Source organism: Calonectris borealis, chromosome 23, assembly GCF_964195595.1.
Source record: "Calonectris borealis chromosome 23, bCalBor7.hap1.2, whole genome shotgun sequence".
Classification (NCBI taxonomy): Eukaryota; Metazoa; Chordata; class Aves; order Procellariiformes; family Procellariidae; genus Calonectris; species Calonectris borealis.
The window spans coordinates 763,844-787,991 of record NC_134334.1 but is presented as its reverse complement, the minus strand read 5'-3'; the positions used below and the strand labels follow the sequence as shown (position 1 = coordinate 787,991).

At 57.9% G+C, this 24,148-nt stretch overlaps 1 protein-coding gene across 3 annotated transcripts; it reads right to left on the bottom strand.

Annotated features, from left to right (window-relative positions):
• Window positions 1-617: 617 nt before the first annotated feature.
• On the bottom strand, window positions 618-24,088 carry NPHP4 (nephrocystin 4). 3 transcript variants are annotated; one of them, XM_075172173.1, is made up of 29 exons: window positions 23,827-24,088; window positions 23,034-23,224; window positions 22,322-22,453; window positions 19,777-19,949; window positions 19,399-19,463; window positions 18,966-19,121; window positions 17,884-18,020; window positions 17,193-17,422; window positions 16,980-17,106; window positions 14,702-14,884; window positions 13,809-13,938; window positions 11,407-11,453; window positions 10,490-10,701; window positions 10,195-10,386; window positions 9,368-9,555; window positions 8,594-8,754; window positions 7,995-8,175; window positions 6,721-6,849; window positions 6,295-6,497; window positions 5,992-6,218; window positions 5,699-5,888; window positions 5,462-5,545; window positions 5,210-5,366; window positions 4,790-4,875; window positions 3,759-3,844; window positions 3,166-3,337; window positions 2,392-2,571; window positions 1,416-1,559; window positions 618-1,206 (listed from the first exon to the last, which is right to left on the bottom strand). In XM_075172173.1, the coding sequence occupies exons 2-29, from the start codon at window positions 23,166-23,168 to the stop codon at window positions 1,066-1,068; spliced, it is 4,248 nt and encodes a 1,415-aa protein (XP_075028274.1). In that variant the 5' UTR covers window positions 23,169-23,224; window positions 23,827-24,088; the 3' UTR covers window positions 618-1,065. The 3 variants fall into 3 exon arrangements, with proteins under 3 accessions (XP_075028274.1, XP_075028275.1, XP_075028276.1); XM_075172174.1 differs by having other exon boundaries at window positions 17,193-17,359; XM_075172175.1 differs by having other exon boundaries at window positions 17,193-17,272.
• Between the last annotated feature and the right edge of the window lie 60 nt (window positions 24,089-24,148).

Sequence of the window (24,148 nt, the reverse complement as noted above, 5' to 3'; positions counted from 1 at the left end):
AGGGAGGCAGAGGAACTCGGCACACAAGTCCATCCAGGCTACTAATTCATCAGCCTCCAACCCCCTAAAGAGAAGCGACGCAACGCTCACAGGGGCACAACTCTCCTGGGGGTGGTGGGCTGCCCGCCGGGGCTCTGCCCATCGCCCGGCCGTGGCAGCAGAGGGGCATGGCCAGGGGCAGGGACCCCCAGCCACCCCCACAGGAGATCCTCCCCCGTTTTGCCTGCCTCAACAGCCTTTTTTCTCACCTCTCTGGGTTCTTCCCCCTCCAGACGGTGAACCTAATGCATCACGGCAGGAGTGAACAGTGACAGATGTGCTACGAACTGGTGAGGAACGGGGGGAGCCCTTTAGTACCCAACAAGATTACAACGCACCGCGACAGGGCCATCATCCCTCAGCCCCGGAGGCGTCAGCCCGCACCTTGTATTCCCGTCATTCCCCTCCATGGTCCCTGCCCAGACCCCTGGGATGCTCCAGGGAATTGGGGGTGGTGCATGGGACCCCCAGGGCTCCCCACCGCAGTGCGCAGGGCGAGCCCAGCACTCGCCTCCGCAGGACAGGGACCCCAAGGGTTTCCACCTCCCACAGAAGAAAATGCCGCCACACACTGCCAGTTCTGCGCAGCAAGTTTAATTGATCTAGGATGAGTAAAAAGTATCAAAATATCCCAGAAAACGGCTTCAGTGTGTGCAAAACTCACTGTAGAATACAAAATACTTTAAAAATATTCAGCAGAATCAGATCTGCAAAACTTTTTAAGTTAAAAAAAGATTCCAACACGCCTAAAATATAGCAATGCTTAACAAAAATAAAGACATCCTGCAATTGCGACACACGGTAGCAAATACATTCGCTCTCCCCCATTTGTGCAGATGGAGCCGTGTGGCACCACCGGCGCTCACGGCAATGCCCGGGGATCCCGGTGGACAGCAATACCTCCCAGCTTGGTGAGGTGACTACGAGGGGACCAGCCTCACAACCCCCCATCAGAGAGACACAGGAATCCCCGAGGCAGCGCTCCCGGCGCAATGACAGCCGCGTCGCTGCGGCGGGCAGGCAACCTCACCGGTAGAGGACCTTCACACAGAAGGTTTCCTCGTTCTTGTCCTCGTGGTCGTTGATGTGAATCAGGATCTCCTCCTCACCCGCGCCCTGGCTCGGGGCGAAGCGCAAGCCGATGGTGTACACCTCCCCGCCGGCGACCTGCAGGAGAACGGGCGGGAGGACCCGGCACGGACCCCGCAGTGTGCCCACCCTTCCCAGGCTAGCGTGCCCTCCTGCAGCAGCATGTTCTGCATCCGCCGAGCATCACGTCGTGCCCTGCACCCACCGAGCATTGCTCCGCGCATCGCGTGGTCCAGCCCCATGAGCGCAGGGGTCTGGGAAGGGGGGGACCGGCGGCACCCACGTACCTCGAAGGAGTCCTCCTTGAACTGCAGGAGGTCGGGCCGGTTGGTGCACAAGAAGTAGAGCCTGGGCGAGGGGTAGGGGTTGGTGTAGGTGATGCGCTTGTTGCAGCCTCTCCCGCCTCCCGCGGGGAGCGAGATCTCGAACGCCTGCGGGTTGAGCACAAGCCGTGGCAGAGGCGGCACAGACCGCGGAGAGAACAACGGGCGCTCCCCCAAACCGACCACAGAGAATTGCCTCCTGCACTGACGCACCACGGGGGGCATTTCGGGGGCACACTGCCTTACGTCCCCTCCTCTCCCCTTCTACCTTACATTTGATCTCTACCAGCAGGTATAAAGAAACCACCTTCAAGCAAAAGCATCCTCCTTGCGCTGCCACCAGCACTGGCACATTCACAGAAGTAATTACAAGCCCGAACAAAGGACTGGGGGAGCAGCTGGGACCGGCCAGCTCATTCTCCAGCTAATTAATGGACATCTACAGGGAGAGCCGTAGCACTCGCTCAGATAACGCCCCACAGCACCAGGAGGCAGGCTGGCACTTGGCAGGATGCTGGGGCATCGGTTTAAAAGCCAGTCTGAACTTCCCCCGGTACCGAGGGTTTCGGGAAAACGTTTTTAAAAGGAACACATCAGCCAGGAAATCTAATTTTCTATCTTTGAGGCAAGGCCTCCGCCAGCACAGTGCTAATAGGAAGCAGCATGCTGTAGCTTTAATTTCACAACCGGGGATACTGCAGAGCTGACACTCCTCAGCATGGGACTGCCTTCAGAACAGCCTGAAAGACATTTTACCGTGGTCTTCAGTGAGGTTATTCGAGTACTCGAGGGCTGAATGTGTGCTCAGGGTAGCAAGCACCAAAACACCCACAGATGTAAGAAGAAGGAAGAAGCAGGAGACAGCCCCGCGTTACTGGCCAGACCACGACCGCCGGTCCAGCGCCATCACCGCGTTTTTCCGGCGCGAGAGCCGCCGTACCTTGGAGATGAGGGGCTGCCTGCAGGACAGGCAGAGCAGCCAGGAGGACACCAGCTGGTGGGACTCCACGTCCACCAGGTTGAGGTAGATGAACCTGCTGCCAGCCCGCCGAGGCCTCACGCCAATGTACAGGTCCTGGATGCCGTTGGCAGGGAGGAGGAAGGGTCCGTCCGGATCCACCTGTGGAAACCAACACCGGGAGCTGCAGCCACCTGCGGAGGCCTATCGCACCTCCGCGACCTCCAGCGTGGAGTACTAACCAGACCCGATTGCTCTGAAAAACCTCTGCACCTATGCCTCCGCTTCCGAATCCCACCTACATGAACACACCAGGACTGGCTTCGTGCCGGGAAGGACAAGAGCCACGCGGGGAGAGCCAGCGCCTCCCCAGCCCGGGGACTCCCTCCCCTCGCCGGCTTCGCCCGGGCAGACTTTTTCTTTTGTTTACAGGACAGCGATGGAGTTTTTGTGCCTTTTATTATTCACATTCGCAATTATGGCCGAACGAATTGTAAAGAAATTGTTAGTCTTCAGATGGTCTCATTAACGCAGACAATTTGCCCTCCGGGGTTTCGTGCCGATGATCCTACACATGACAGCTCTAATCAAAAGATAATTATCGCAAACACTTTACGGCAGTAAATTGTTCATAATTCCGAGTGGGCTGCCTTTCCCTTTCCGGAGGGGATTTCACCAGGCTGGTCCAGGCCAGCCCCCAGCTCGCCGCAGCCGCGAAGGACCTTGCCAGCCCCGAGCCCGCCCGCGGGGGGTTACCTCCAGCTCCTGGGGGTGGGAGGTGAACGCCCGCACCCTCCGCGGGGCCGGGGTGCCCCGCAGCAGCAGGGAGAGGCGGGCGAGCTGCCCGGCTGTGCAGCTGACGTCCAGGCGCTGCAGCGAGTGCAGGTAGAACTGCCAGATCTGGACGGGCGCCGCCAGCCAGGCGTCCCTGCAGCAAAGACAGACGGACGGGGCTCGCCGACGGCACCGCGGGCTCAGGGCGAGCAGCCGAACGCCAAGTGGGGAGCCCAAGCTCTGGGAAAACTTTTAAGGACCTCGATTTCAGTCTCCCCCATTCCTAAAGCTCATGTAACAGCATCGTCTGACACAGAGACAGCCTGGCTGGCTCAGAAGGCATTAGCTTGCACACCAGAGGTACTCTGGCCAGGGATTATTTAGAGGAAAAGAGAACGATGTAAAACCCCAAGCTGCAAACATTTGGGGAAGCCTCCTGCCCAGCTTTCTGCTGCTCAGCGAAGCTGGCCGGGCTCGGGAAACCGCGAGCAAGGAAAGGGCGGCACGAGCTTCCCTCCTGCCCTGCCACGTGCTTGGGGTTAGTGTTTCTCACTTTTTGGGGTCCTGCTACTTACGTATAAATAGCAACAAAGAACTTTTTGATCTGCGGGCTTGGTCCTCCGGCTACTTTTAAGAAGATGTCCTGCGGCTCCCCAGGCCCCTGCGTGCAGAAATCAGAGCATCGTTCCAACAGTTAACCTCGAGATCAAACCAGCTAATGAGGACTCCAGGGTTTCCTTCCCATTAACGGAAAAACCCGCCACCAACCCACTTACGAAAGCAGATGCTTTCAGCATCTAGTTAAACTATATTATTAAGTTATTATACAGCTTGGCTGAGCTCTTACAGTATTTTTAATTACAAAAGAGGATACAAATGACTATCGCATTCCAGGTTTGCATCTGTAATCAAATTTTGGCAAATTTTCCCCAAGTTTTCTAACAAGCCATAATCCAATTACCATACTAACGCGTTTCTGCAACGGCAATTAGCAACTACCCTTCGTCGCCATCTGCACGTATGTGTGCAAGTTTATTTTTCCTTTCTACCTCCCCCAGCTGCAAAGCAAGCCCAGGAAGCCTTTGCTGGGCACTGCAAAGCACGGGCTGCGCTTGGGGAGGGATGCAGACCAACAGCCAGGCTCGGCCCAAGAGCACCTCAGCCTGGCAGGGCCCTCCCCACTGCCCCAGCATCACCCAGCGGAGAGATGCTCTGCTGGGCGATCAGAGGACGCGCCGCCCCCCGCCGCACACCTCAAAAAAAGCAGCTGTGAATTCCCCAAGCAGCGGGGAAGGTCTACCCCACGCCCGACAAAAGGCTGCTTTTCCCCAGCATGTTAATCTTCCGGCATTTGCTCAAAAGAACAAGCGAATACAGGCTGCTGCACAAAGCGATAAGGTGCAGCATTCAGCTTCAACCGCAAAAACAACACGGCTCCTTTTAATTGGGAATAAAGGGCAACTCCGGCTTCATCACTGCCAGTGTTTCACTACCACGGGCTGATAAATGGGGATGCTCCGTGGGTGCAAGGCATTTCTCTGCTGACGAAAACAACCCACAGCGGAAGGTCACAAAGGACAGACCGATGCCGAAGCGTAACCGGTACCATATTTTTGGTTTCACAAATGATGTCAGGGTCGCTGCAGCGAACAAACATCTCGGGCTCCCCCCCCGGCATCCCCACCGGCGCGCCTGCAGAGGAGAGAGACCGAGGTGAAATCGTATTCAGCATTTTCTCTGTTTGTGCTTGCTACCCTGCACCCCATGCAGCCGCAGACCAGAATCCCTTATGCCAGGCTACCAGCAAACTACATGGGCATACTGGTGCAGGGAATTAAATACAAAATTAATGCAGGCAAGACGATGAAAAGGGAGCGGGGAGCCCAAGGCTGTGAAAGGACAAAGAAGCAGAGACAAGCCCTCTGGATGCCACCCATGCCTCCAGAAAGGCCCCTATGAACCATGGATGCTGACTAACGAGGAAGAGCCCGAGCCCACGCCCACGCCGGGCACGCCGCAGGCTCACCGGGGAGGGTGTGCCAGGGGGGCAGCCGAATGGTCTTCTTCAGGAAGGTGAGCTCCGGGTGGTAGAAGCGGAAGGTCTGGTCCACCACGTGGGGCTGCGGCTCCACCTTCACCCGCAGGAGTGCGATGGGCTTCCCCCCGCTCACCTCAAAGGAGACCTGTCAGGGGGCCGGCGGGAGAGGGACGGAGTTTTGCAAGAGCGATGCTTCTCCCACGCAGCCCCTCGAGCAGCATTTTCACCCGACTCCCTCACCTGGATGTGCTTTGTCCGCCCGGCCCCGCTCTTCCCCAGGGAGCGGGCGGCCGCGTTGGCACCGGCGCCCAGCCCTGCCGGCCCCTGCGGGGTGCAAGAGCAGGTTGCCTCGGGATGCAGCACCGCTACAGCTGCGCAGTGCTCCCCACGGCGGTACCGCCCTGCCCTGCATAGGCAAACGCAGCCGAGGGAAACGCTTCCTACTGGGAACAGCTCAAAACGGGGGCCCGCAACTACCTGCGCCGTGACAACTGCGGGGTCTGCAGAGAAGGTCTGATATTTGAAGGGGATGCGGACGGTCTCGTTGGGGCGCAGGTAGACCTGAGGCCTGAGGTCATCACGGAGGTGGAACATCTCCTCCTCCACCGGCGTAACGCTCTTGGTCAGCTCCTTGAAGTGGCGCCACTCTCTCGGGTCCAGTACGACACTGGGGGAGTGAGCAGCAGAGGTGCTGGTGAGGACTGGTCGGGAGCCAGTGCCACCCTGGCATCTCCCCACGCGCACGGGCGAGATCCCACTTCGGCCGCCACCTGAGCTCGGGGTGGTCGACTTCGATGGTCACGGTGTGCTGGACGCCGTAGGGGTTCTTCAGGGTGAACTCGAAGAACTGGGCCGTCCCCAGCACGGCGTGCACGGTGTGGGTGGCGGTGATGGCCTGGCTGAGCATCCGGGAGATGCTCTCGCCCTTCATGTGCTCCCGATAGGCGTCGATGATCTGCAGGTCCCGCATGTGCCGGGCACGCTGCTCCTGCCAGCCCTGCCAGGAGGGAGGGAGGGGACCATAAGCCCAGCGCCATAGCAGCATCCCCGGCCCCCGGCACCCCTCTCCTCACCGAGAGCTGGGGCGTCCTCTCGCCGCCAGCGTGCTCCTGCTGACGCACCAGCGCCATGCGCCGCAGCTTGCGCCGACGGGCAGCCGCGGCCTCGCTGGGCGCAGCTGGGGGGGCCAGCCTCCCCTCTGGCCGGCGGCTGTGCAGCGCGGCTGCCAGCTCGCCGTCCACCTCGGCCAGCCTCCGCGCCCGCGACACCCGCCCGCCTGTGGGGAGAGAGCACCGAGGCACCGACAAGGGACCCCCAATTAGCGTGGCCCCGAGGGTCCCCCACAGTGCTGCAGGGCCAGGAAGGGGAGCACCGGAGCGGGCAGCCACCCCACAGCTGGGGGCAAAGCACCGCCACCATGGCAGCGGAGACCGGCAGAGACCCTGCCAACCCGAACCGGCACAGGGGGACGGGCCGAGCCCCAGCCCGGCAGGACTCACCGCCGGCAGCGTTCAGGGAGAACCAGCTGCCGCCCAGGATGCTGCTGGTGCCGTCCGGTGCGGGCACGAGGCGGGAGCGGGATGGCAGCGGGGCCGGCAGCTGCCCCGGGGTCTCCTCGCATGGGTGGCCTGCCACGAGCAGAGTCAGGGGTGAGTTGAAACCATCCGTTTTTCATTATTATAAAATCTACTGCAAATTTTTATCCTCACTGCAGTTCTTTACAGATAATTTAAAAAAGCAGGAGCAAATATCTGGTTGCTAACGATGCTCTGCGGGCCCTACGGCGCTCCCTCCAGAGCCTGTTGCTGTTACCACCATACACCAGCCACCCAGAGGTGGAGCAGCAGCAAAAGCACGGCGCCATCCCGAGCAAGTCACCGCTGAGCCCTCACCAGCTCCGGTTTTCATTTCTGTGTTCTCCATCCCCGGGCTGCGGCACGGCCACGCACCGCCACGTCTCCCCACTCCTGCTGCCACCCACGCTCCCACAAAGGTTATGCCAAGCAAAGCCGGACGAGGCTCTAAACCCATCGGGTATTTACCCAGCCTACAAATCCCGTCCCCATCCTTCGGGCAGGGGCACCAAGCTTTTCAATACTGTTTTTAACAACAGTATTTTGAAATTTAAAAAAAGAGGACAGGGAAAAAAAAAAACAATCAAAGGGTGGCTGTTGTCCTGGTGCAGCGTCTCTGCTTCCTCTCTCCCTCTCTTCTTTGGCGGGGTGCGAGTTAAACCTCTCCCTGGGTTGTGAATATCAGATTCTCCTTCCCAGAAGCTTATCATCCATTTGCAGACAAAGTATGGAAACAACAATTTAAGATATCTTATAATGGAGCTAATCTTTCTTCTGAAGATAAGATTTTAAAACCTGGAGTCACTGCACATTTATAGGACAGGGAATTAAATATATGAAATAAAAGCAGCCAGCAGGTTCTGGGAAGAATAACATTCTTACAAGTGTGGTTTTCTTTCGGGTACAGCCCTGCACATGCTGTACATTCCCCCCGTGGCCCCACGCTGTTTGCTAGCACCTAACTGCACGGCGCTGACCCTGCACCGCCGGCCTCCCAGCCACCTCGCGCCGGCATTTGCAGCCGAGCAAGTGGAAGGGACCGCAAGCACCACCAGGAGCCGCACGCTCCTGCCCGCAGCCCAGTGTCGCCCGGAGCCGAGCACCGGAGGTACCCATGGAGGTACCCGCGAGGGGCGCGCGCTGTGGGGCACCAGTGCCAGCACCCAAGCCTTTCGGCTGCGTGAGCAGCGGGCTCTTACCGATGTTGGCCAGGCAGAGGTGGAGGCGGCCCCTCACTGCCACGCGGACGCCGAGGGGCCGCAGGGCGCCGTGCCGCAGCGCCTCCCGGCCCATCACCGTCACGTCCGGCTCGTACTCAGTCGTGGCGACCTCCAGCTCGTGGTGGGTCCTGACGGCTGCCCGGCCCTGGCGCAGCAGGGGCTGGGGACAAGCAAGGACAGGCAAGGGGTAACGAGTTACTGGGAAAGTCAGGTCTGGGGGGTTAAGGGGCCTGAGTAAGGATGTCTCTGGATGTCCTAGGTTTGGGGGGTTTAGCCCTAGAATACTGCAGGAGTTCCAGGGAAGTGGAAGAAAGTTAATGTTTTGCCATCACTTTCGAGGAGAAGATGACAAATCCCGTGATTAGGGGCTTGTCAGGCTGACATCGGTCTCGGTTACACAGAGGGGCTGACAGCAACTCGATTACTAAAGACGTGAGGGTAATGCAACAGCATCTCAACATGGGACCAAAGGAAAAGTCAGGCTCTTTCTTAACACTCCTGCACGCTAAGCAGGGGGTCTCCTTCATCGTTAGCAGTCCTGAGGGCTTAAGGGGAAAGACCTTCAATTTAGCCGATACCTCCAGTTTCACAGCAGCGGACCCAACAAGGAGCAGGGAGTCTCCATCCCAGACGTCAATCTGGAGGCTGTGCTCGGCCAGGTACCGCACAAACCAGCGCTGCTCCCCAGCTCGCAGGAAAGCGGGATCCACCATGTATTTTAGCTGCAAGCCCGGCGGCCCTGCGAGACATGCAGCATCGTCATGGAAATGCAGCTTCCACCGGCATGTCAGCCGGGACAGGGACACTCCTCTGCTCCGGATAAGCCTGCCTGCTCACACACCCACTCTCCTCCACTTAATGAACCTGTCGGTCAATTAGTAAGGTCCGAGGTCCCCCGGGATTGGCACCCTCCCACAGAAACACTCGGTCTGTATGGACCCCCCTCTCACTTCCATTTACAGCTCCATGTGGAGAAGGAGCTTCATCAGCCACAAGTGCTCGGTGTCTCTTGGGACCAGAATTTCGTAAGAAAGAAAAAAAGAAAAGCATTCAGCTAGGCAGATCAGAGCCGGTCACTCCGGGTGCTGCGCTCTCACGTGTTGCCTTTCTTTCCAAAGGCGCTTAGCTGCAGCAGGAGCCAGCAACCTCGATGTGCAAATCGCGCCACCAACACTTACCAGTGTTTTACTTCAAATGTGGGACATTTTGAACATTTTTCATGATGTACCACCTAAACTAGCAGAGGTTTGCTATTAAAGCAGACACCGGCCTGCTCCTCCGCCCGGAGGCAAGCCCAGATCTGACTGATGGAAGAGGAGCAGCCGCACAAGGATGCTAAAACCGGAGCTTACCGGTGCCAAGGGTCCCATCCTTGTTCACCCGGACGAGGAGCTGCACCGGCATAGCCGGCCCGGCCGCCGGCCCCCCGTCCGTGCTGACCAGCTGCAGCCGCGGCGTGGTGACCGGCGGGAAACGGTAGAACTGGAAGGTGAGGAAGATGGTCCTCGGCCACATCCCCTCCGCGCCATCCCGGGCATCCCTTGAGGGAGGGAGAGGGGTTTGGGTTAGCTCACGGCACGGCGCTGCCTCCCCATCACGAGCTCCTCGTGCATTTGGCACGCGCTGAGAGGCAGAAGAACAAGAGAAGATCGGCAGCATCACAAGTATTTGGACTTCTCTGAAGACAGCAGGCATATGGTTTGCCTTGGCTTTCCAAAAAGCTTCATAATTCCAGCTGTCTCCCGCCATATGGTGTGACGGAGGAGCCCAGCAAAGGCAGCGTTTTACCTTTGCGCAGCACACTGCCATCCACGGAAAAAACACAACTGGGGTCTTATCCAGCCAAAGCCACCCCCCCCCGGGTGCCAACTTTCTCAACTCCATATGCGTTTATGGAGAAGCCCTGCATTAACTAGCTTTTACATCACATTGCAGCTAATGGATACAATAAAAAAAATTGGAATATGATTTAAAGAGTACCCAGAAAGGACAGGAGCATCATTGTAAAACCCTCTGGGGCTTTGCCTCCATGGAAGGCTCTGCAGAAAGCGGCACCTTTGCAAGGACTTCTCCCGCTCAAGTGGGGAAGCGGATTGGGGGGGATTTTGGGAAAGGACTCTCCCCCAGGAGGCCCCTGGGATCTGCCCACAGAAGGCACCATGAAGAGCTGCCACCCCACCTGCCAAAAGCCAGGAACTGCAGGATTATTTCATTGCCTTGCAGAAGGTCGGCTTCCTCCAGCTGCGGGCTGAAACTTGCTGGGTCCAACGGCTCCGAGATTTCCACTGGCTCCTGGTTGCGGTCCAGGATCTCTGGGAAGCCAGCGGCATGCAGGCGCGCCAGCGAGGCACGGGAGAGCAGCGTGCGGGAACTGATGGAGAAACAGGAGTGAGCTGCGTGGAAGCGGCCGCGGGGCACCCCGGCGGGCCGGGCAAAGGGGGCGCAGGAGCCCGGGAAGGGCAGCCGAGCATCACCTGCCTGCCTGCAGCCCCACGGCAGCGATGGGCACCTGCAGCGGGGTGAAGGGCAGCGCCTGCAGCTGGTCTCCGGCGCAGGGCTCCGGGTCTGGCAAGCCGACGTCGGCCTCCAGGTGAGTGATCCCCCCCTCCTGCCGAGAGCCGCGGCCACGCTGCGCCAGGGGCTGGCCCCTGCCCCGCGGCGGGGCCGACAGCTGGGACACCGACAGCTGGCGGGAGAGCGCGAGCGTGAGCGCCCGCAGCCCCGCGACAGGGAAGCAGCCCCCCGAGGCAGCCCGTCCTGCGGGAACCCTCGCGGTGAGGCAGGCCAGCAGCCCCTCCTTGCTAAGGCAGCTGAGATGCCACGTGCTCTGGCATCACCGCTCCGCCGAGAAGCGGCACAGCTCGGCTGCTCGTGGGTTCGCACCTCTGCTTCCTATTTAGCTGCTGCACTTTCCCTGGCAAGGGGAGGGATGAGAAAATATAGCAGGAAGATCAAACCGCTTAACGCGGTCTTATGAAGCATCTCATTTCGTCAAAAATATTTGTGTGCATTGATCCCTGCATCAAGATACAAAAAAGCATAAAGAGGGATCTCAATATTCATAGCTCTCCTTAAATCCCCGTAGCTCTGCACAAAGAAACCATGCATCACTGTCAGCACGTACCAGGGACAACAGTACCCAGCAAATCTGGGCTGTCAAAAACCAGAACTGCCCTTAGAAATACATTTGGGGTGTGAAAAGAGCTGAGGGAATTTTACCCAGCACATTATAGTCAGGATCTGTTTTGCTGCCCTGTAGGAGGAGGATTCGAGCAGGACGCTCGGTGCCTCTTGGCTGCAGCAGCCAGGAAAAACGGCCAGGACCAGGAGCACGTCCGCAGCACATCCCCCGGGAACACCGCTGCCCGCCACCCATGTCCATGGCACTTACCCCCAGTCCCCGTGGGGAGGCTGCCATTCGCGGCGGGGCCGGCAGACCTGCGGAGAGAGACGGGAGAGATGCTCTAGCAGCGCCATCGCCCCCAGGCCCTGTCGCCACGGCTGTGCCCTCCGCCAGCAAGCCCCCTCCAACCTCCCGCCTGCCCTTTTAACGTTTGGGGGTGGGACCAGTTTATCGAGGTGCCTCACCATCTCTCAACCACTTATTTGACTTATTTTTTCCAATAAGATTGTTGCCTGGAGGGGTAACACAGCACATCTCCAGATCCATCCGTTATTTTGCCGGGAATTAGGCTAACTCTGTTGCAAAAGGCAGCTCCTCCATCCCCAGACAGTGCCGCGGTTCCCTACGGCCATGCGGCGCTGCCTAAGTGGGATGCTTAATGAGACGTGAAAGTTCTAGGATACTTAAGGTTTTCGTCGCTCCTCCGTTATTTCTTGTCACTCCCTTCATCTGTTTGTGCATTCATGCCCCGAAACGGCACGAGCTTTATCGTGTTTATATTTGGCTGCTCGGCTCGTGTGCTGGCACAGCTAAACTCGCTGTGCCGCCGAGCCGCCGGTCCTTTGGACCAGACCAGGGGCACAGATGTTCTATCTCTGCATCCACGTGATGCCGAGACCTTATTTTGCTTTCACCACCATGTATATTCCAGCTATTTCATGCCGACTGCTGTACAAAGGAAAGCGCCCTGGCTTCCTTACGTCTAAAACACTGTTTTCTTTCAGTTTGGATGGCTTCAGCCATTGGTAAAGAGACGATGGACAGAACCATCAGCACTACCAGCAGCTGAGCCAACAGAAGGTGCGCTCAGCCTCCCCCGGCCAAAAGGGCCAGACAGCAGCATGTTTTCCAACAGAGCACTACAAGAAGTTAATAAAATGCTCTTTTCAGCACCTCGGGGCATAGGCTGGTTCTTGCACACAGCCGCTTACCTCGCGGCACAGCTCCGGGACCACTGCCGTGCTTCCCAAGCTCTCCCCCGGGCCACCAGCCCCCCAGAGCCAGGGAAATGCCACGCAGCTTACCCCCCAGAATCGCCCTGCCAGGGCATCCCCCCTCGCCAGGCACCCCACTTGTGCTCCAGCACGTTCCCCCCAAGCCGGAGCGCGCCAGCCCAGCGCCGGGCTGCAAGCTCACCCTCGGTGCACGCTCGCTTCTCCCTTCACCGCACCGCAACTCCCTCAATGCCCTGGCTGCCGCCAGCTGAAAGGCGTCCAGGAAAACCTTTCAAGCTGTGCCAGGAAGGTACCAGCAGCGATGCAGCCATATCGCAGAGAGCCTAACCCAGCACACCCCCAACACCGCCAGACCTCTCATTTCACCCGTGAAGATCTCTCTCTAAAGTCCCTTACACCAGCAAACCCGGCTCCTCGCCGGCAGAAAGCCGGGACTTGCCGCCGCAAAGCCATGGTGCCACTGCCATCTCGTGGAAGGCGCAGCAGCACCAGAGCCAGCGCGGGAGCAGGTGCCCACGCTGAACCCACGGCACCGGGCATCGCCTCGACCCGCAGGGCAGCTACCAGCTCACCCAAGGAGCCGGATAAGCTTGTAAAACATACTTAAATGCTGTTAGGTATCTGCAGCATCGCACCGAGACCCGCATGGGAACCGCAGCAGCAGCGACACTGGAGAGGAAAGGGGAGTTTGTTTCCCACCGATCATGAAAGGGGGGAGCAGACAGAAACAAGCCAGAGAGGATTTCCAGGAGCCCAGGGCATTGACTCAACTCCGCGCCCAAACCCAAGCCAATGGCAGTTTTCTTTCTGCCTCCAGCACACAGCAGACGGGTGCTGAAACCCTGACCGCCTGGCACCCCTGCACTACAGACAGACAGATAGATGCATACACGCACACACGCATACGCAGCCTGGTTTTCCCCCACGAAGCGCCGGCACAGCCCGTGCGCACCGATCGAACACGCGCTGCTGTCACGCGCCCTGAGCGGCAGCGCAATGAGATTGTTATTTTTTTCCTCAGCCTATAATTGACATCCCTCCTGTCCTCAATGTCTGGAAGGATCCAGAGTCCAGAAAGACAAGCAGCGGCACTGGCAGGGAGCAATGCAAGCAATGCACTGCTCGTGCAGCTGCTGCGCCGCTCCCGCTGTTCTGGGTGTTGAGCCCAAATGCCATCAGAGCGACCTGAAACGGGAGCAGGCTGGTGCCCTGCGGGAAATCTCGGGGGATTTTGCACATGGCTCAGTGCTACTATCACAGGGGAATTTTGCAAGTTAAAAAGTGAGAGCTGAATTCAACTCGATGGAAACTTGGTTCACTCCAGTAATTCATAAACTAGCTCACTGAAACTCAGTGAAGTCGTGTTTTTTCTCCTGAGCAGACACCAGTGCCACACTCTGTATTTTAAATGTCAGTGATCTGGAAAACACTCACTCAGCGACGGCGTAGGAGGCTTCTCCAACTCGTCCCTGTCTTTACATAGGATCTCTGCAGCAGTTACAAGATGTTCTTCTGAATCAGTGGAAACGTGGAATTGGACAGTCCCAGACTCCACGTGCTTCCCCTGAAATTGGAAATGAAATATCTTTAGACAGCATGCTACACGCAGACTCCCTTGCCCCTCTGAGAGACGATTCTCTTGCCCTGCAGCCGGAGAAATGGTGGTGCAAGCTGAAGGCCGAGCTAGCAAGGGGTTGTACTTCAATAAGCTGTGATCAAATACCTGTGTCCTTGCAGAGACAAACACACACACCTGCCAAGTCCACCCACCACCACCCGGCATGAGACTTTACAGAGCAAGTTCTGCAGACACCCACCCACCCACCCGTCCGTCCGTCCATCCTTGCCCATGGCAGAGAGCAACCCGTGCAGCTTAGCACCACGGCTGTATTTTGGCCACCACCCTGTGACTCCTTCGCCCCAGTCCTAACCTCCTTTTGCAGATAAACATTGGGAGCGAGGTCCGTCTTTTGCATGTGCATTACTCAGAATAAACCTGCTCAGGTCACGGTGGCCTCTAAGAAGTATCGTGATAAATAACTGTGTTGGCCACCTATGTGACAGCTCAGTCTGCACGCTTGCAGTAACTAAGGTCAAGCAGCACTGGACATCAAGTGCACTATCTATCAGCGTAGATGCACGTCGGCAGGGGGTGGGGGGCTGTCACCCTCCTCTTCCCACGCCTCTTCATTCACTCGCAGATTTGCAGAGAGCTTCTCCATCGCCTGGGCACTTACAAAGGTTTCGGCAAAGAGCCTCTCTAACAGCAAGGCTGTCCAAGCACCAGCCATGTCCCCGTGTATTTGCAGTGCAGAACAAGCCCTTACCTGGCGGGAGCTCCTGCTGCTCAGCGGGGTCCGGTAGACCAAGGTTTGGCAGGGGCCGCGGCGGGCGCCGCCGCGCAGGGGCAGGACCACCTCCGCCTCGCCGGCGCCCAGGACGGGGCTCCAGACAGCCCAGCGCACCGAGCGCATATCGGCCACCTCGCCGTGGGCGCTGCCGGGCAGGGCCTGGGGGGGGAGCAGAGGGGAGCACAGTGAGCGCTGGGCACCCCCGCCTCACCGCCGGGATGGGGCAGCGGGTGCTGCCAGACAGACGCGGGCTCTGATCTCCCACCACGCCTTCCCACGCCCGGCTCCGGCGTCGCGGAAACCACTCCCCTTCAACCCATTCTGGCGATCTTCCACTTTCCAGCACCTTATTTCTCTTTTGCACTCATTTTTCCCCCCCACTGAGCACACCTTTCTGCTCCCATCCCTTTGCAGGCTCTGAGGAGCACCAGGAATGCTTCTCTGACGGAGAGGGACACGTCAGTCCCAGGGAGGGGACCCAGGATTGCGAGACCTCTCAGTGAAAGAGCACTGAGCCAGCCTGCACGGTTTCAAGGTTTGCTTCTCTTCCCTCTGCCAGCAGCGCCGCAGGCAGAACCGGCGCCTTCCTATGTGATTTCACCTCCTCAAGGCTGACCACAAACTCACAGCCACAGCTGCACACAGGTATGAATCCCACTTTCTCCCTGTAAACCCCGTACCACGCTTCCCACACGGGTACTCTTTGGTTTTTCTTGCGCTTACCCCGTTCACCCAGCCCATCGCTGACATTATTCCCCTTCCTGCAGGCTGCGGTTGCAGCACATCAGGCACCCGCGCTCCAGGTAATCGTATCTCATCCCTTCACCAAGTTACACAAGGGACTACACTCTAGATTATGGATCAGCATAATACAATGCTGATATAATATAAAAGCACAATATAATGCTTTTCAAAACTAACAGTGTTTTCAACCCTCGTATGTATTTAGCACATGTAGCTGAGAAAGACACCAGCACCCAACCGACGGGCTGCAACCCCCTCACTCAAGCAGCTGCATTAAGGGACACATTTGACCCCCATCCCTGGCAGACGGCAAAGGCAGCGTAAAGGCTTGCACTTACCTGGGCACGTCCACAGCCTCCCCTTTAACTGAAGGAGAGGTGCAGAAGCAACCTGAGCGGTCTCTACCAGCGCTCGCAATCCCCTCGCAGCCTGCTAATTATGGCATGGAGGACAAGGCAATCAGCTCAGCAAGCGGCTTTGGGATTAACTGCTCTGCCCAAGGGCTGCACCGCAGGAACCAGCTCCACCGCCACTCCGGCCAGCGCTCCCGGCACCCAGCACAGCCAAACAAATAGCTCTGCGTCTGGAGCCCCAAATCTACGCGGTCCTCGGGTTTCAGCTTTTTAAAGGAGTTGAACCCAACACATGATTTCCAACAGCAAGGCTCAGTTTCACCTCTCCCCCTCAATACAAATCCCTCTGACCTGGCATGCGCGTCCCACTTTATAAATACCCATTTTCCCTGCAGTTTTGCCCTGGACAGCTCTAACAAGAGAGGACACTTGCTGCATTTTCAATGAGCATTTAGCGGGACGATTAGGGCCTCCTAACGAACCCACGGCCATTGATTCAGCCAGACTACGAGCTAATGGCTCCAATAGCAAAGGGTCTCTGGAAGGGAAGACTGAAGGGCTCGCTAAGCTGGGTTTAACCTGTGAAAAGATTAAACCAAAATATGTGTAAATGATCGGTAAGTAGGCGAGTGTGGTCTCTGCAGTCAATACAGAGACTTCTCCTGGCTTTAATGTCTAGACAAAATCAGGCTGAAGCTCCCAGAAAAACCTCAGCATTCACAGAAGGGGGAAAAAAAAAAAAAAAAAGAGCGGGAGGGGTTAACTTCATTTCAGCGTAAATCTAAACCCTAAAAGAAAAGCCTTTTTTGAATTAAAAAAAGCTGAAAATTTCCAAATTAGCTAGCCAGAATGCTATGGGACTGCTGCAGGCTACATTTCTCCATCTACATATACACGGTGGAGAAATGTAACCGCATATAATTAAAATGATTCAATAAGGCCATTTGCAGGATATTTCGTGCAGCGCTGTGGAAAGCACCTGGACACTTTTGGGGCTGTTTGTTAGGCAGCGTGGCCACGTGACGAGGGGCTGCTGCATCTTGGGGGTGCGGGACGGCGAAACAGGGGCAGAGGACGGAGTTACGCAGCAGGGCTCGCTCCCCCAGCGGCAGATCTCCACTCTTTAATAAGGGACGGAGACGAGGTGCATGCCCTACCTTCCCATCGGCTCTCCCCGAGGCGCAGATGACGTACTCCAGCTGGAAGCAAACCCCAAACGCCGGGTGAAGGACCATTTCGCTCAGGTGGATGCGGCTCCTCAGGACCAGGGCTTGACCCGCAACCCTGCGCCGGGACGGAGAAGCAGCTGTGGGCAGTGCCCAAGGCAGGAGGAAAGCGGCACCGGCGGTGCCGGAGGGTCTCCCCCTTACCTGGCTCCAGAGCCCGGCACCCCCAGGCAGCTGCCCCGCGCCGCCTCTGCCTCTGGCACCAGCACAGCCACCTGCGGCACCTGGACGAAGCGCAGGCCGTTGTGGACGCCGACATGCAGCCGCCGCTCCCGAACCATCACCCCGTTGCCGTCCGGCGCAGCATTAGCCTGTGACAGGCAAGTTTTCCAGCTCGGGCAGCGAGGCGGCACGGGGTGGTTTAACTTCCCTCCCTGTGCCCCCGCGGTCAGGAAAATTCAGGTAATCCGTCACAAACTCAAAAAGAACAGGACCCACCCCCCAGCAGCTGACAGATATTAAAGTCTTTCGTCTTTATGGCAGAGTTGGTGCAAATCTGGCAAATAAAGAAGGACTCGGCCAGCGGTCCTTACTGCGCACTGAGCACTGCTGTTCCTAAAGTGATGTACTACAACTAGCACTGCATCTTATCTTTGCATTTTCCATAGCAAAGCAAACCCAAATTCTGCTTATTAGTTCTGGATCTTCAAAGCAAACCCAGCATGGAACACCTGTGCACTCATCCAGCAGTAAAGCAAAAAAAAATCAGAGACTCCAAGTGAAACAAATACACGAGTGCCATTTATCTGAACCTTTCCACTCTGCCCAAAAACAAAGCGCCGGCATTACTGCTCGCGCACTGTGCTTTCCCCTGTCGTAATTGCATCAGCACCACCTTAAGTAAGCGATCGCTGTTCAGTAAGTCCAGCAGTTCTTCCTCAAACTCCTCCAAGGAAGGGTACAGCTGGACAGACAGTCTCTCCAGATAGCAGGTGACCGGCTTCATCAGCCGGGGTTTCTGCAAACAGTCACCTGAAAAGACAAGGCAGTTGCCACAGGTCACGCCACAGCTGGGGGGACGTCACCGGGACCGCAGTGCCGGACCTGAGCCAAAAGCAGCACTGGGGAGAGGTCGTGGTCGTGTGTGGGATCCCCGGCTTCCCTGGCACACACACACGTCTTTACGCCCGGGAGAGACGCAGAAATACCTAACGCCTTCGGTGTCAATGGATCTGTTTACTTAACAAAGCCTCCGCCACTGTAGTGCTGAGGTGCCCTGCCGTGCAAGACGCTGGCTCTTCCCTCTTCTGCTTTTGAGCAGTGGTCTCAGCAGCACCGAGGACTCGGCTGCTTTGGAGACCTTGCTCAGCTTTAACATTAACAGTTACAACCCTCAAAATGGTTAGCAGCAAGGTTTTCCAGGCAGTAAGCTGAAGAATAATTCAGCGGCAGAATTGAGAGTACTTTTTACCCTCTGAATCTTCAGATCACATAATTTTAATCGCAGCAGCTCGAACAGCAAGGCTGCTGCCCACAGGGAAAGATTAATGAGGGCGGAGTGTGCAAGAGCTCGTCCCCCCGAACCTGCCAGCCCCACAGCGATCCTGAGCCCCACCACTGAGGAGGACGACTTTAAACAACCTGCAAGGGCTTCTCCTAAGACTCCGCTGAACAACTGTAATTAAACCAACCATCAGTTATCCCTAGCAGCTTCCAAGGAGCAAAGCAATTAATGGACGGGGAACAGACCAAAGCCATTTTGACCTCTTTCAGGCTGAGCTATGAATGAAAGGGCTGCAGCCCCGCCGGCCCACGCAGGGGAGATGCTCTTGCCAAGGGGCAGCGCTGCAGAGAACCCGTTGGTGCTCCCAGAAACTTCATGCCAGTGCCCTGCCAGCCCTGCCCGCAGCCTCCCCGAGGGCCTGCTGCCTTCAGCAGGAGCAGGGCAGGCAGCAGGGAAAGGGAAGGAGCCCTTACCCGCGTTTCTATGCGCCGGCAGCAAGCCGGGAACGGTCTGCAGCCCAGACATCAGAATGTTTTCGGGAAGGAGGTGAAATATCGTCTCCAAGGGCTGGTGGGGCTTCAAGGTGTACTGCAGGTGGCTCTTCTCCATCACCGTCAGGTATTTGTTCTCTGAAAAAGAGAAAAGATCCCAAAATGACCAAAACAGGGGGAGACAGCTTCACGGTGCCACCATTGAAGAAATCATTATCCACGAACGCACATGTTGGGAGCAAAGGAAAACCTGGGTTTGCCCGGCCAGGCTTCTCCCAGCTGGCAGTAAGGCAGGTCTGCTTAGCACTACCAGGGCACAGATCACATATTGCATTGACCAGACACACATGATACTCATTTGGAAAAGAGAGGCCCCCAAGAAAGGAGCAAGACACAATGTCTTGCTGCTGCTTACTTTCCATGGGGTCCTGGAAGCGCGGGTGCAGTAAGGCACGCGGTGTCCCATGATACAGCTTCAGCCTGAAAGCAAAGAGCAGCGCAGTGGTCAGTAAATCCACCCTGAAGCACATCTTCATCTTCCACAATGCCTCTGCTCACAGTAAGAAACCACCTTCCTACTCTGTACCCGCGGTAAAACCCCTATCCTTTAGGGAAAGAACAGGCATCACTTACAAACCCATCACTGCTTCCCCAGCAGTGACGAATTCCAGGTTTCTAAACGCTGGCTCTGTTTCTGCAGCCCCCGGACCACCCTTCTTCCCCCCAAAGCAGCCCTGCACGTTGCCACACCAATTCCTGGCATGCCCCATCATGTGGCGGTGGGGGGACCTACGCTCTGTCCTCGGTGGCCAGGTCCGTCGCCTCCGACCCACTGCCGAAGAGGGGGATGAGTCCAAAGCCGCAGGAGAGATGCCGAGAGCCCCTGTCCCCTTTCCCAGCCGACGCCACCACTTCCACAACAGCAGCGATGCCGGGGTGGTTCAAAGAGGTGTGGAAGTAAACGGTCTGGGACGGGAAGGAGAGGGAAAGGGTATTTCAGAGCTGGCGGCAGCAGCTGCAGGCAGAGCAATACCTGTTGCATTTGGACAGCCAGCGGCTAGAACATCCATTAAAACTTCTAGACAGTGGCTCGTGGCAAATGACCTCCAGCACCGCTCGGAAATCTCAACCTCCTTAGATCTCAAACATCGTTAACTTTTTTTTTCTTGCTAACACCCGTTTTCCAGAGTAACTCGCGCCCGTAAGAGCGGTGCTTCGACACGCCCCTGACCTACAGCATTATAGCCAGCCCCGCACTGGGAAAGCCAAAAGAGCTGGAAACCCTCTGCTGCAGGAAGGGGAGATGGGGGTGGCCCGGACCTGAGGACAGCAGGGAACGGGACACAGGTCACCTCCACAGGACAGGATTTAAGGCTAGGTTAATCTTTCTATTAAAAACTCATTACCGCAGTGTCCCAGGGAAAACGTTTACTGTAATCACAGGCTGTCAGGAAGGGATAACGGAGAGAGACATTACTGCATCAACCCAGGGAAATAAATCGTTATTCTATTATCTTTTATTGCAAAATGTTGAAATAATGACCGCTGGCTGCAGACCGATGCCTTGCCTTGCAAAGACACGGAGAGCCCTTAAAGCGGATCTCTTGTAAAAAAGGGAACAGGCTTGCTGTTCCCTCTGTGAACGCTAACAACACTTTGCTACGGCTCGTTGCTCCCCCCTAAACCCTATGAGGACGATGCAGCGTGGGGGTCACCTTGACCCACCACACGTGCAGACCCCGTCCCCTGCCCACGCGCCTTCCTCCTCCGGTGAGGCTGGCAAACGTGCAGGCAGCACGTGCAGGCAGAAGCTCAGCGCGCAGCCTGCGCAGACAAAGGATGCAATGCCCCCGCACGCTGCCAGGTCCCACGAAGCAGCTCTCTAGCAGCCAGCAGCTTCTCCTGCACGAGGAGCAGTGCCTTTCCTCCTTCCCTCACCTTTCACAAATCAATTGCGTCTGTACCTAAACTCTTTGCAACACTAAACTGCTAAATATCATTAAGTTAAAAGATCCCAGTGCTCAGCTGCGATGGCAGCCAGTGGCATCACGCCCGCAGACCGCTTCTCCTCTGCCCCGTCACCTTTGCAAAACCCAGAGCGCTGCGGCTGCACCACGAGCATGCAGGGCAGGCTGCAGGGCACGGGCAATGCAATTCAGCGACTGCAGTGTGAGGTGCAGTCCCCTCACACCCCGAAGCTCCTGCCAACTGCTCCCAACTGCACACCAAACACCCAGGAGGTCTGCAAATGCAGGGACGATGCTCAGAAAGGCAGCTCCACCCGGCATCTGGCAAGATGGGGAGCTGCAGCACTCTCTGCCATAGTTTTTTCTACAGCCCTCTTCAAAACAGCAGGGGTCGGCCGGCGATTAAAACACTCTTGGAAGAAATGCGCGCATCAACACCTCTCAGATTCTGCTGCCGATTTAAATAAATGAAGGAGCGCAGCTCTAATCAGTGCTACACTTCATCTGTGGCACAGAGCACTGGAGGAGGTGGAAACAAAAGTTTAATTAGAAAACGTGACATCTCAGCTGTCGTCCACACTACGGGGCAGCAGGATCTCCCCAGCAAGGGGGCACCCCGGTTTGCTGGTATCGGCAGCAGATGGAAGCTTGGCTTTGGGAGAGTTTAGTTCCCAGGTAAGGAGAGAAAAGTGCTGTGCTGGAGGGCGGGAGGCTGCTCCTTCCCTTCCTTCCCACTTGTGAAGAAACACTGCTCTCTGCCGCCGGCTCTGAACACAGCAGGCGGCACACGGCAGCACATCGCTGCTCCCACGCCGTCACCCAGCCCCGGAGGTAACCCAAGACCCAAATTTCCCCATTACAATTAACCGTGAATAAAAGCTTAATAATCGGGCAGTGTCTGGGGTGCACCCTGGGCAAAGGATCGGGAAGCGCCAGAAGGGAAAAGGGTTTGGCTGCTGCTGTTTGCCTGCATGCAGGAGAACGAACTGCCGCAGACAAGGCTCAACAGCAGACATACAGACCGACCGACCACGGGCCAGAGCCTGTACGTGCTTCGGACTTGCTGCTTTAAAAGGCTCACGGCTCAGCGTGCTGATCGTGGGCTCCCAGAGCCCTCTGAGCTCCACTTCCACCAGACTGACAGAGTAAACCAGCACCAAAGGAGAGCAGCTCCAGGCTGAACTTGAGCACAGACGGCTTTTCCCTTCATGCATTAAAAACCTCCCTCCTCGGACTTGGCTCCTGCAGCTCCAGCCACCTCCCCACTGCCCCTTGCTCCCCACCGCCCCTTCCCAGGGGGCTGCTGGCGTTTTCCAAGACCCAGCTGGCACGGACGCTCCCCTGCCCACCCGCAGACCCCCAGCACCCTACCTCATTGAAAGCCGCCCTGGCTGGGCACGGTGGGGCAGCACAGGCAGCTCGCTGGCTGCTCCTCCACGTCCTCCCAAAGAAGTGGTGGTAGGTGGCGTCGAAAAGGGAGAGGCGCAGCTGGTACTCGGCTCCCTGCAAGGCACGACAGGACAGGAGGTGCCGGCGTTCGGGCCCGCTCAGGGATGTGACAGCTCAGCGGCCCCAAACTGCAGAAAACACACTTCAGTAAGAGCGGACAAATAATTCCCAGTTCCTAATTGATGCCCAAATCAGGCACGCAGCCGCGTACAGCTTCGTGCATTGCCGGAGAACCTTTCTGAAAGCCAGAGGTTGAACAAGCACAGCAAAAGTGAGAAAACTGAATATTAAGCATACGATAAAGGGGTAGCAGACTTTTAAAGTGCTACCCAGAGATTTTAATTTTAAAATGCTTACCTAAATTAAAAATTAAATTAAAAATTAATTAAACGCTAACTCAGGTTTGCAGGTAAAAACGCATGGGATTGAGACATGGCTCCGATTTGTGTTTCCGGGAGATTTACAGTTAGTTCCCCCCAAAACAGGTAACCTTGTTTCGAAAACCTCCATCTTTATGGGCTCCGGCCCACAAACACAGCAAATCCCAGCGGCACCACGCAACGGCAGCGGGCGAAACCAAGGGCTCAGCAAGAAGACGCTGCTGGGCTCTTCCGCGGAGCCACGTCCCCCCTACCTGGGCGAGGGCAGCCCCTTCCAGGTGCTTCAGGACGCAGCGGAAAGCCGTGGAGCCCGGCGGGCGAGCCCGCCTCCGCTGGCAGGGCGGAGGAAGGGCGAGGTTCTGCAGAAACACCCGCTCCCACTCGCTCATCTCGCTCCCCCGAAGGTCGCCTCTCCCTCCCGGCGTCGGCTACGGCGAGCGCTCGGCTGGAAGAGAGAGGAGGGAAACGCACGCTGCGGGAACGCGCTCCCGAGCCGCAGGGCCGCGCGCACGGACGACCCCGGAGGGAAGGGGTTTGGAAGGGGTCCCGGGCCCTGCGGCACCCGCCCGGGGCCATGGTGACGCGCCCTCCCGGCAGGCCCCCGGCCCCACCAGCCACCGCTCCTCCGGTGCGACAAGACCCACACGCATAGGCGCGTGTGTGCCCACAGAGGCCCGTACGCGTATGTGCAAGTATGCGTAGAGACCCACAAACCTGGGCGCACGTGTACGCACAGACCCCCACACGTACACATACGGCAGCCCGCACACCTGCGCTGCCCACGCCCGCCCGCCCGCCCCTACACCCGCCGGGGGATGTGTACGCGCGCGGGTCGTCCACGCCGCGGGGTAAAGCCACGGACACGCGTGCTGTGCTGCGCAGGACGGACGGACCCGCGCGGCGGACAGCACGGCCTGTAGACGCCTACGCCCCACACCCACACCCACACCCACACCCACACCCACACCCACACCCACGCGCGGCTATAGGTGCCCGCGCGGCCCGGGCCCGCACCGCCCGCAGGACCGAGCCCCCCCGCGCACTCACCGCGCCCCGACGCCATCTTCTCGGGCCCAACCAAAGTCGCGCCGGGCCGGGGGGGACGCACGCGCCGCCGCCACTCACCACCCCGCCGCCCGCGCTCCCGCGCCCCCCTGCCGGCAGGCAGCGGAGAGGAACCGCGGCGGGACGATCTCGGAGCGGTGCGGCGCGCGGCGGCGGCGGCGGAATCGGCGGAATCGGCGGCGGCAGCGGCGGCGGTTCCCCCCCGCGCGGGTGGTCGCGCCCGGCTCGGCATAGGGTTACTAGGGCGATAGTGCCGCACCGCGGGGGGCGGTGCCTCGCCGCTGGGCCCGACCGGCGCTGCAGC

Coding starts and splice junctions, on each gene's coding strand:
- NPHP4 (XM_075172173.1), bottom strand. CDS start 23,168: ATGAGCGAGTGGGAGCGGGTGTTTCTGCAGAACCTCGCCCTTCCTCCG. Junction 19,122..19,398: donor CTTCCAGGACCCCATGGAAA/GTAAGCAGCAGC, acceptor TCTCTTTTTCAG/AGAACAAATACCTGACGGTG. Junction 13,939..14,701: donor GCAGCAGGAGCTCCCGCCAG/GTAAGGGCTTGT, acceptor TTCCAATTTCAG/GGGAAGCACGTGGAGTCTGG.